At 37.2% G+C, this 13,098-nt stretch overlaps 1 protein-coding gene across 5 annotated transcripts in view; it reads right to left on the bottom strand.

Annotated features, from left to right (window-relative positions):
* Positions 1 to 13,098, bottom strand: part of IGSF11 (immunoglobulin superfamily member 11) — a 61,175-nt gene that overhangs the window by 21,293 nt on the left and 26,784 nt on the right. For 4 of the 5 annotated variants that reach the window (XM_017543525.2, XM_017543522.2, XM_017543523.2 and 1 more), the window contains 2 exons: positions 2,117 to 2,280; positions 483 to 690 (listed from right to left, as the gene is read on the bottom strand). In XM_017543525.2, the coding sequence (XP_017399014.1) occupies positions 483 to 690; positions 2,117 to 2,155 (247 nt within the window). In that variant the 5' untranslated portion in view covers positions 2,156 to 2,280. Of the gene's footprint in view, positions 1 to 482; positions 691 to 2,116; positions 2,281 to 13,098 lie in introns of those variants that run through there. The other variant, XM_017543524.2, reaches the window with a different exon arrangement.

The following is a 13,098-nucleotide window of genomic DNA, read 5'->3' on the forward strand; positions in this document are numbered from 1 at the left end:
ATTCTTCAAACAAGGATACTTGTGGGAGGAAAAGGTATTATTACATCAGGACAACAGGTGCAAGCCAAGAAATGTGGTGACCCTATTCGGTGTTACATAGATATGAAGTAATAGTATTATTCTCACACATGCTAAAACTTCTGCTGTGTACTCAAGTAATTCTTGATTAAATTTGCTCTCAACAATAAGTTCTGTCCTGCAGAAGCTTAAGAAAAGTGAGAGACCACTTCTGATAGTATTTGATACCGTCTTTCTTCACCTTCAGAAAATGTCATTAAAGAAGTAAGTTTTAGAGACCACCAGAAAGGAGTGGGGAGACTATCTGTAGGAAGCACAGAGAAGCAGAGAAGAGGTAGAACTGAGAGAAGACAGAAAAAGAACATAAGAGGACTGAGGGTGTAGAAGGAAGGGCAGAAGTAAGTACGCTTGAGAGTAGATTCATAAGTAAAGCCCAAGCCACCCAGGACTCTTCTGTCACTCACCTAACACTGTGAGACCGGTGACCCCAATGTTCCTGCCCCCTCTGTCTGGAAGGTTGTTGACCAGACACTGGTAGGTGCCTGTATCTGATAACTGAGTGTTATTAATGAAGATAGAGACATTGGTAGCTGGCATGGTGCCTGTAAATCCTACCCTACCATGGAACCGGGGGGCACCGTCAAATGTCTGTCCACCCTGATACAGGATGACCTGCAAAAGAAAGCAAAATAAATAAACTGGCCATTGTATCCTCTCCTAGACACAAAACAATAACTATATGGTAGACAGTACCAAATGCTGCACCAAACGTTAGAAAATTTTATTTATAATATGAGAGTTATCACCAACTTTTTTTTACTGTACTTGTTCACAAGTATCTTGGAGTTTTAAATTCTCACATACCAAATTAGAATAATATTTTTTCCTTACCTAACTCATCAGAACATAGAAAACGTCTTTGATGCTACCCACCCTACTATTAGTTCATAAATATTTTTACCAGTTCAAAAAATTGATTACAAATAAAATTTTAAAAATATTAGCATGGCCATTCTCATGCTTACTAGTTCACACAATGATAGATTATAGGTATGGACTGAATGTAAGTAAATGCCACAAAAGGGAAGAAGCGTTACAAGTCCATGATTGCTATTCTTATGTCAGCCTCTATTATCAAAGTTAGGTCTTCATGGAAGACTCAGAATGACTTAACAAACAGCCCTTTGGGCTGTGAATGAAGGACTAGGTTCTACTCAAGCTCTGCCTGTAATGTGTTTAGTAACTCTAGACAAGTTCTTTCTTTCCTTCTTTAGCTCCATCCTTGCCTCCCAAAATAATAAGGTTGAATGATCTTGAAGACTGAGTCTAACTACAAAAATTCCATAAAGAAAGGAAGCTTCTACTGAATTTCATATCAGAAAATCTAGCTTATAAAATATTTTGAAGTAATAATAAGCTTACTGAAGGAAGAAGGTAGTGATATATAGTAACAAGCAAAAAAAAAAAAAAAACTCCATTATCATTGTAAATAAACGTGTAACCATTATCACAATTCATTAATTTCCTAAGCATTATTTTCTGCAGTGAGTTCTACAAATTATGGGTCTTTTTCCTGTAATAGAAACAGCTAACTGGGGAGTAGCTTCCATTTTCATGTACATTATTTCATGTACACATTCTATTAATAATTTATATAAGACTATTTACTCTGGCTAACGTAGCTAGTCATGTTTTACTTTGAAATACTAGTGAAATTAACTTTAAAAAAATCAAGAAGTACAATCTAATATTACTTCCTCACTATTATCACTATCTTTTCAAAGTATGCTGTCAACCATCTGTGTTGATGCCAGTCCCTTCTGGCCACAATTGCCTGTTAGCAATGTTTTTGATAAAATTCCAGGTTCCTACATAAACTCTCAGAAGGATACTCTTAACATCTGTTACCTTTTTAAAAAGAGGATAGCCTCTTCTGATAGTTGACTGATAAGTCAGAGAAGTAGGCCTTAAAAGAGCAGAGGCACATTGGAAATGCCACCTTATTCTTGAAACCAAAGATGTACTCAGGATGCTTCCCTACCCACCTCCTCTGAAAAGATTAACCTTTTAGAGGTAGCAAAGGATGGAACAGAAGTACCTGTTCAGGTTGGTTGGCATTGGAGAGAGGAATGACCATCCAAATGACATTGAGGTTAATGAGGGCAGCGCTGGTAGTGAAAGTGCAGGGCAGGACTGCTGTCTGACCCCGGGCCACCTGGATACTCCCAGGGCTCTCTGACACTTCCAGGGATGCTGCAACACCTACAGAAGAAGGAACAGGAAGGTTATATGTTCACCTTTTCCCCACAGTCCAAACTCCTTCAGGAAGGTTTGTGTGTTTTATGTTATCACATTATTATTGATCATAGTTGAGTAGACTGACATGATAGTCTTACTAAACAATGGCTGACCAGTCACTGAGTCAAAATAATAAAAATGGTTCACCCCTTTACCTCTTGGAAACTACAATAGAAAAATATTAGAAGCCATTTACTCTCTTTTGGAAGATGCTATCTGATATGTAGCCAGATTTAAATATGACACAGATGAAGTCAACTGATGGGTTTCGAGCAAAATTTGCAATGGTGATGGAAGATTAGAAATAAATGTAATTTTCAAAGTGTTGTTTCATTAGCACACTGCAAAATTAAATGCTTACTTATAAATCTAACAAAATACGTACAGCACCCATACACAGAAATGCATATAATGCTAATATAAGAAATCAGTAAGACTAAACAAATGCAGAGATATATAACATTCATGAATCGGAAAAGTCAATCTTAAGATGCCAATTGTCCCTAAACTGATCTATAGATTCAGACGTAGCCCAATCAAAATCCCAGTAGTCTTTTCTGCAGATATTGACAAATTCTAAAACATACAGAAAGACAAAGGCATAGAATAGCCAAAAGAATACTGAAAAGGAAAAAAAAAAATGATGGAGAATTCACACTACCTAATTTTAAAACTTGCTATACAGCTGTAGTAGGACAGTATGGTACTAGCCTTTTAAGGACAGACATACAGATAAATGTCACAAGGTTGACAGTACTAAAATAAATCTTTGTATTTATTGTCAAATGCTTCTCAATAAAGGTACAAGAAAATTAAATGAGGCAAAAATAGTCTTTTCAACAAAGGGTGCTGGGATAATTTGACAGTAATATGCCAAAAATTAAATATTCAGAATATAGAATCAACAGAAAATGATCATAGGCCTAAATAAAAATCAACGGAAAATGTTCACAGGCCTAATCAACCAAAAATGTTCATAGACCTAAATAAAAGAGCCAAAACTAGGAAATGTCTGCAAGCAAACATAGAGAAAATCTTAATGATCTTGGGTTAGTCAAAAAGATTTTAGATATGTCACCAAAATCATGAATCATAAAAGAAAAACAAATTAATATATTGGACTTTGTTAAAATTTTTAAACTTTTATGCTTCAAAAGACTTAAGAAAAAGTCAAGATTCAGACTGGGAGAAAATATTACAAATATATATATGATAAAGGACTTATATCCAGAATATATAAAGAACTATTACAACTCGATAATTTAAAAGACAATCTAATTTTAAAATGAGCAAAAGATTTGCATAAACCTTTCAACAAAGGCTTAAAAGCACATGGAATGATACTCAATATCACTACTCAGTAGGAAAATATATATTAAAGCCACAGTAAGACACCACTACACATCTACTGGAATGGCTATCATCAAGACAAGTCCAAGTACTGACAAGATTGTGGAGAAACTGCAATCTCATACATTGCTAGTGAGAATGTAAAATGGTGCAGCCACTTTGGAAAATTGTTTCTTAAAAAGTTAAGCATAATCATAACATACAAATAGCAATTTCATTTACTAGCAATCTACTCAAGTAAAATGAAAATACATGTCCACACAAAGACTTGTCCATGAATGTTCATAGCAGCATTATTCATATCATGTCCTGAAAAGGAAATAATACAAATATCCATCAAGTAGTGAATGGACAAACAAAATGTGATATATCCATACAACAGAATACTGTTCAGAAACAAAAAGCATCAAACTACTAATACATTTTACAACACGCATGAGTCTCCCAAAATACATCTCTCAAAGAAGCCAGATGCAAAACACTGCATAATATATGATTCCACACATATGAAATGTCTAGAAAAGGCAAATCTATAGAGACAGAAAGTAAAATAGTACCACTCGGGGATACACAGGATGGCGTAGGGACTTGTGAATAGCCTCAATGGGACTTTTTAGTGATGGAAAACTAAAACTAGATTCCTGTGGTGGTTGTACAACTCTGCAAGTTTAGTAGAAGTCACTGAATTTTATACTTGAAAGGAATAAATTTTATGGAATATAAATTATATGTCAATAACATTTAAAATTCTAAAAGACAAAACTGATTCACCAGAGCCAACTCATGGGAAGTCAAAATAACTGTTATCTCTTCTGCAAAGAATGCCTCCTCCCTGGTACAATGAAAAATAATGGAAATAACAGGAGATCAAAATAGGCCATGGAGACCCTACAAAGAAGCTATTTTGCTCATGAAAAATACATTAAGTCTTTGACAGTATCTCAAACTGTTTTATTTTGAAGTGATAGTATCTCTCCCATAGAAGTAACACAATTACATACTGTTATGATTACAATCAGTTTAAAAAATAAACACACCTAACACCTTCCTTCTATAGAACTTCATGTTCTTCACATACAACCTGATGATATTCTCAGGAGTTAAATTGGCAGAATAAAATGTTTTACAAATTGTCTGTGATATAATATAAAGCACTTGATGAGAGATCAAGACCATCCTGGTCAACATGGTGAAACCCCGTCTCTACTAAAACTACAAAAAAATTAGCTGGGCATGGTGGCGCGTGCCTGTAATCCCAGCTACTCAGGAGGCTGAGGCAGGAGAATTGCCTGAACCCAGGAGGCGGAGGTTGCGGTGAGCCGAGATCGCGCCATTGCACTCCAGCCTGGGTAACAAGGGCGAAACTCCATCTCAAAAAAAAAAAAGCACTTGATGACATCAGGAAAAGTTTCTAAGATAAATAACATTAGGGGAAGTCTCTAAATTTTTAAAAACAAGTTGAAAGAACCTTAGGAATTGGCAGCAGAAAGGGAAGGTTATTTGATCATGGAGCAGGCAATGAATAGAATAGGCTATCTCATAAGGTAGAAGTGGGTTAGGGAATGTATTTGTTATAATGTTATGATAAATTTACCATAAGTGCTGATAGAAATGTTTTTAAGAATAAATGTAGAAGCCAGACTGGTGCCAGAACCTCCAGCACTGCATTCTTCAGGCAATACTGCAAGGAAGAGGTAAAGGGAATATGATCCCACCTTAATCTGTCCAGGATTGTTAAGTACCCTCCACTGGCAATTCACTAATTTCAAGCTTAACTCAGATAAAGTTTGATACGAATTTTTTTAAATGACCAATATGAACTAAGAATGAAAGAGAAAGAAAAAGCAACTACGATAGGGTGAGTAGAGGATAACGAGCTGTGCAGGACAGGGCTGAGAGCCAAGGAAGCAACAGGACTGCTGGCATACAGCAAGCCTTCAGGGCAGCAGAAGCTGTGAAAGGCCAACTTCACTTACTTCACGTTTTCACATAAGGCCAACCCTAAAATCTCACATTCTGAAATAGCTGCAGAAGAAATATTCTAGATGAGCTGCTTTCAGAATTTGCAAAGGTATAGGTTTGAAGCTGTACAGATCGGGTTTGACATGTGGTTCTTTCATCTACTTAGCTGCATGGCCCTAAACAAGTAACTTAATCTCTAAGTCAGTTGCTTCATCTGTAAAACAGAGCTAAATATTATCATCACATTGTACAATGTGTATGATGAGGATAGTACCAGATGCTGAGGATGACAACCACTACCACTACTATTACTAGTTAACATTTAGGGCACACTCACAACACCAAGTCCACGTTAAGTTATCTCTACATATAACATATTATACATACACACACACACACATACACACACACACACACACAAGCTCATTTAATCCTATAAGGTACTTACTGACATTATTTTCATTTTACAGAAGAATAGAAAAACAGAGAATTAAAAACACAGCTCAAGGTCACACAGTCATAAAGCTAGGAGGTGGTAAAGTCTAGATTCAAACCCAGGCAGTTAGTCTACAAAGCGCACACATTTTACTACTACACTTAACACACAGAAATCACTCCATATGTGTTTGTTATTATTATCACTACCATATTATATGATGACGAAAATTAAAACTAGAATGGACTTTCACCTAAAGCTATTAGAAACTCCTTCTACTTCCTGCTTCTAAATCTGCAAATGAGTTTCACTCTGTCTCACCCTCATCTCCCTCTCTCCTGGCAGATTAGGAGTTTATCTAGGACCAACTCCAAATGTGAGCTTTAAATATCATCTGCTTGGCCCCCTTAGTGATCTTATCATAGACTGCCCTCTTCTGTAACTTCAACCCCTTTCTCTGCACTAGAGGCTTCCTGATAGCATTTAAACATCCTCCAGTATTTAAACTGAAAACAAAATTCTTAACTCCCTACACCCCACAGTCCTCAGCAGGGAAGCCCTAGCTCTCTGATACTTCATGTTAAACTTTCTGGAAGCACTGTCTATACTGACAGCACTGTCTTCACAGAATCTATTCTTACTCCAAAGTTATCAATCTACTTCTGCCCCAATCACTTCTTAAAAACAATTTTCCCTAGACTTCCCAGAGACTGCCTGTGGCTGTACGACACTTGTAATCATTCTTGGACTCTCGTAAACATCTGACAGAGATGACCCTTCCCTCCTCCTTGAAATACACCTTTCCCTTAGCTTCGGTGATGTTAATATAATTCACTTCTGGTTTTCTTCCTAACTCTCTGGACACTTGTCACTTTCTCTTGCTGTTTTACTCTTTTCCACATGGTTATTAAATGCTGGTATTTCTGAAAGTGCTCAATGTCTTATTCTAAACTATCTCCCCACAGAATTTCATTTACCATCACAAATTCAATTCTCATACAAATGCTAATGGCTTTCAAATTTATATCTCTAATCCAACCCTCTCCTCTTATATCCAATTGTCTCCTAGACTTCACCATGTGGCTACCTCAAAGACACCTCAAAAGTCAGCTTGTTCAAGATCAAACTATTCCTTTGCATGTCCACCTCCCAAATATATTCTGGCTCCTTCCTGACATTCCCTATATTTGTGAATGGCTCAAACAGCACCAAGCTGGACAAGCCAGACATTTAGAAATCTTTAAGTCTACTCTTTCATCATCTCCCAAACCATGATGATCAAATCTGGTACATTTTACCAATTAAATTTCTCTTGAGTTCTGGAATCAGAGCCTTTGCTCTGTTCTTTGTCTTCCCTCTGTCAGGTTTGCTTTGTTCCAAACCTCAACTTCTTTACTTAGTGACCTACTTATAAACCCCAACATCTTTACTTAGTAACCTACTCATCCTTCACAATAGCTCAAGTGTTACCTTCTCAAAGAAAAGCCTTCCCTGACCTCTCAGTCTAGGTCAGGGTCTCACAAAGAAGTGTCAGAACACCATCAAGTTTTTCATCATAACCAAGCTGTGGTACACTATAAGACTCACACATTAGTGTGATTATTTAACAAAACCTCATCAGTATACTGTATGGTCTAAGAAAGCACACCATGAAAACTCAACAAATGCATGTTGCTAAATTGATCTAATCCAATTCCTTCAATTTCCACGTGAAAAAATCAGGGTCTAAAGAGACAGGTTTGCCTAAGGTCATAACATTAGGATTCCATCTTCTGACTTCTTTTTTACTATACCAAACTATTCCACAGTTCATGTCTCAGAAAACAAGTGATGAAGATACTATTGCTTGTGAAAGGACATTTCTTTACCAGTAGGACTGATACTGAGCAATAAAAAACGTATTTGTAAATACACTGCTCCATTCTATCTAATGTAGACAGAAACATTTAACATTCAAAAAAGCTATTATTCTCTTTTGTTACCAGAATTCTCTACAGGATTTTAAAAGAAAGCCATCCAAGACTCTAAGATATGATATATCAGATACCAAATAGAGTTTCAAGACAAACTACCCTGAAGAATTTACACGAGGAAGATGGCTGAAAAGTGGGTTATATAACTTTGAGGACTACAGAAAGGGAATAAATGTAAAGAGGCTTTGTGGAGAGAACTTTTAAATTAGAGCTGTGGTATACTATAAGACTCACTCACCCTATTCCTCTCCTGTAGGTCAAGGATGTCTGAGTATTCAATGGATCAGGGGTGAACACACATGAAAGCTGGTGCCGAGTTATCTCAGACTCTAACAAGAGGGCTCGCTGATGGGACCTCAGTAGAGGACAGCTGAAGCCAGGTATCTGGACTCCTAGAGGGTGTTTCACTGGCAGTCAGGGAACCAAACATATAATTCTGTATGTAAATTAAGATGTTATTGTTTTGTTTCATCTTTTAAATTCGAAGTAATCAGAATAGTTGTGTAACCTGGTTTGTTCACATCTAGGGAAAGAACTGACTCATGAATAAATTTAAAGGTCTGCAGAAGACAAAATTAAGTTGTTCGGTGATTGTGTCTCATGATTCCTCTTTAACATACTGATAGAGCTATGTGTAACAAAAAGGTTCTTAGTGTAAGAAGGATGGAAATGTGTTTTTTTTTTTTTGCATTTCTGATGCTTAATTTTTTTCTATCCTACTAAAAAAACCAAAAACTCTATTTCCTTTTAAAGTATATTTTCATGTTTGAAATTCTAGGCAAGAATTTAAATTTGAATGCTAAATATTAGATTAAAAATCCACTTAGGCCAGGTGCAGCGGCTCACGCCTGTAATCCCAGAACTTTGGGAGGCCGAGGCAGGAAGATGACTTGAGGTCAGGATTTCAAGACCAACATGGCCAACACGGTAAAACCCCATCTCTACCAAAGATACAAAAATCAGCCAGGCATGGTGGACACTTGTAGTCCCAGCTACTAGGGAGGCTGAGACAGGAGAATCGCTTTAACCCGGGAGGTGGAGGTTGCAGTGAGTGGAGATTGTGCCACTGCACTCCAATCTGGGTGACAAGAGTGAGATTCCATCTCAAAAAAAAAAAAAAAAGAAAAGAAAAGAAAAAACTACTTAAAACATCTTACAATTTGCAATGTTTACATGTAAAATGCGTAATTTAAGAGTCAAATTGACAGCATTTTGCACTTGAATCTTCTTTGTAATTGCACCCAAAAAAAATTAAGTCAACTCATGAATTCTGAATGACTCTCAGCAATTACATAAAAAAGACATAAAGTACATGGTCATATGTCCTCTGAGGAGTTAGTCATAAATACAGTTATCTATAATCTTTCTTTAGTCTCCTGTTTCCTAAGATTTAAAGCAGAAAGGCATTCATTCACATTATCTCAAACCTCTCGGTACAAGTCAGAGGAAATGAAGCTGGCAACAAAGAATCCTTAAAAATCCTAGGAGGTACAATCCATACTAGTCAACCAATTTTACAGATTTTACAGTAATCTGCCTACTGCTGGATTCAAATGGCATGAAATCTCCCCTGCAAACGCATCAGAGATAGAACATTGGAAGTTCACAACCAAGCAATCCAATGGAGATTTCGCAATAGTGTTTTCTGATGTCTATGGAGCAAGTGCTCATGTTTCAGAATCAGCCCAACTGCCAGAACACCCTCTGGGAATATAATCAGCAAAGCATCAAAAAGACCTTACAAGCATTTATGTTATCCTTCTGCCTAAAATTTTAATATCAGCGGTCACAAAATGCTTTTTGGTTTATATCATCCCACATGACCTCACAAGTATTTCTTACATATAAGACATGTAATACAAATTTATTTAACCTATCAGATTAAGTTTTATGGTTTATCAGACTGAAATGAATTCAAAAAGTAAAATTCCTACACTATGTTACTTGCTTTCTGAAGGAAACTAAAGAATATCACAATTTGCTGGTATTATAGTAATTTTTTTTTTTTAGACAGTCTTACTCTGTCACCCAGGCTAGAGTGCAGTGGTGCAATCTTGGCTCACTGCAACTTCCACCTCCTGGGTTCAAGAGATTCTCCAGCCTCAGCCTCCAGGTAGCTGGAATTACAGGCACACACCACCACACCCTGCTAATTTTTGTATTTTTTTAGTACAGATGGGGTTTCACCATGTTGGCCAGGTTAGTCTCAAACTCCTGACCTCGTGATCTGCCCACCTCAGCCTCCCAAAGTGCTGGGATTACAGGCATGAGCCACCACATCCAGCCTGTAGTCACTTGTTAAACAAATCACTCTCCCTTCATATTTTAACCAAATCTTAATTAGATGAAATAATCTACCTTTATACTTAATCATATAATCTTTTTACAAACTGCCATCTCAACTGAAAAAAGAAGTTTGTGTTAGCTGAAATTCAATTATATTTTGGCCATCTACTCAGTGCTAAGTGAAATGAAGAGTAATATCGGACTAATTTATCAACATAGATGGCTCTATTACATATGGTCACCTACATTAATCAATTTACAGGATTACTGCCAAATTTCTACATCATTTTATGCCATATCACACAATATATTTTATGGTTAGTATATGATGGCAAGCAACCATAAAACTATATGTCTTCATTTTCTGGCTGAAGCATTAAACATTCATTACATAGTCTATGTAATATGTAATAGTCTGGCTAGAATATGTAATTGTATTCTATTTCTATGGTACTGCAGTTTTGCTTTAGACATAATTTCAGTGCTTTCTCATTGACTTCTCCCTTTCAACCACAAACATTCCTCAGGGACCATCCCAAGGGCAAACAGCATGCCTTATATTGAACTAATGTACGCTCTCTAAATTATCACTTTTCAATAGACCTCTCTCTCTCTCTACATATATATGTGTGTGTCTATATGTATATGTGTGTGTGTACATATGTACATATGTATATGTGTATGTATACATGCTTATTTGACTCCTACATGCCACAGCATATACATTACGGGGGTGGCATTAACTTAGCAATATTTCCTAAAACTTAGTGTAAATTTTATCAGAATTTTCTTCAGCAAGTTTTCTATTATTATCACTTCCTCCTGATTTCATGTCTGGCTATCAGCTTATGTATTCTATTTCATCTGAGAATTCTGTTGTGGAGCAGGGTAGGGGGCAGTTGGTAACACCAGGACTGCATTTCTCATGGCAATTAATTAGTGCTGCCCCTTTAGACAAAGCATGAGGTTTCCACATTGTCAGAATCCCCACCCACTTCCTGTTATTCCACAACATAACCCACTTTACTCAGTCATTTTACCTCCCTGACTCCTCTGGGTATATTTATGTTTGTAACCCCTTATTTAAAACTAAGCAAGTAATGTGATTATAATTAGCTATAAAGAACCAAGGCACAAAAGCAGAACCAGGTTTTGCAGTGTTATGATGGACATGATACTATGGTTGCTACCACACTCAAAACTGACTTCAGAAAAAGGAGAAAGAAGCAATTCCTTGAACCTCAGTCACTACAGTTTATGACACAGGATCTTATTCACATCCTGGCTACAAGTGATACTACCAGGAATCAGCATTTGACTAAGGAGAGGCTGGACAGCTAATTATGAGGTAACTATTATTATATAATACAGCTTGGGAAAGTAAAAAGTTTGGGAAAGCAGTAGCATGTGAAGATAGAAGAGTCAGATAACTAAAACAGGCATAAAGAGGGATATTACATAATGGTAAAAGGGCGGACTGATTCATCAAGAACTTAACAGTCCTGTGCATGCACCTAACAGCAGAGCTTGAAAGTACATGAAACAAACACTGACAGAACTAAAAGGAAAAAAAGTGAAAAAGATGCAATTATGGTTGGTGATTGCAACACGTCTTTGTCCTCAATTTATAGAACAGACAAAAAGAGTAAAAACACAGAAGACCAGAACAATGAACTTAATATAAATGAAAACTTTAGGACATTCTACCTAACATCATAGAATATACATTATTTTAAAGTAGACATGGAACATGCACCAAGGCAGAACATATTCTGTACTATAAAATGAACTTTAAAACATTTTAAATAATTAAAGTTATACAAAGAATATGAGTTAAACTAAACTCAATTAACAGAGAGAAATCTAGAAAATCATCACGTATTTTTTTAAAAATCACTTCTGGACAAGCACAGTGGCTCATGCCTATAATCCCAGAATTTCGGGAGGTCAAGGCGGGTGGATCATCTGAGCTCAGAAGTTCAAGACCAGCCTGGACAACATAATGAATCCCCGTCTCTACTAAAAATACAAAAATCAGCCAGGTGTGGTGGCATGCAACTGTAGTCCCAGCTACTCGGGAGGTTGAGGAAGCAGAATTGCCTGAAGCCCGGAGGTGGAGGTTGCAGTGAGCAAAGATCACACCACTGTACTCCAGCCTGGGCGACAGAGAGAGACTCTGTCTCAAAAAAAAAAAAAAAAAAAAAAAAAAAAAAAAAAATCACTTCTAAAAAAAATAATTCACAGGTCAAAGAAGAAATCACAAGGAAGATTAGAAAATATTTTAATTGGTTGGAACCAGAGAAGATGGTGGACTAGGAACAGCTCAGGATTGCAGCTCCCAGTGAAAGCGCAGAGGGTGAGTGGACGCCGCATTTCCAGAAAGATTTTTATTGCTCACAGACCAGGAGATTTTTATTGCTCACAGACCAGGAGATTCCCAGGCAGAGAAGCCCCACGGGTCACCAGTGCAGCAGTTTTGGCCCGCACGGCTGCTTGCCGGCGCCCTGGCCCATGGTTCTCCATACAAAATACACTGGTCTGGGTGCCCTCTTAGCTGGCACCTGGAGCCCCGGGAAGGCAGATCGCCCATTTATCTGATTTAAAAGGGGACTGAACAGGGAGCCAGACCAGGAGATTCCTGGGCAAAAAAAAAACGCCAGGAATCTCAGCGCTGCTGTTTCAGCTGGCGACTTGCGCCACAAGGGAAATCACACAGATCCCGGCACCTTTTCAACAGGCAACTGGAACACCTGGGAGAGAGTCAACCATTCAACT

This window comes from Cebus imitator, unplaced genomic scaffold (genome assembly GCF_001604975.1).
Source record: "Cebus imitator isolate Cc_AM_T3 unplaced genomic scaffold, Cebus_imitator-1.0 Scaffold157, whole genome shotgun sequence".
Taxonomy (NCBI): Eukaryota; Metazoa; Chordata; class Mammalia; order Primates; family Cebidae; genus Cebus; species Cebus imitator.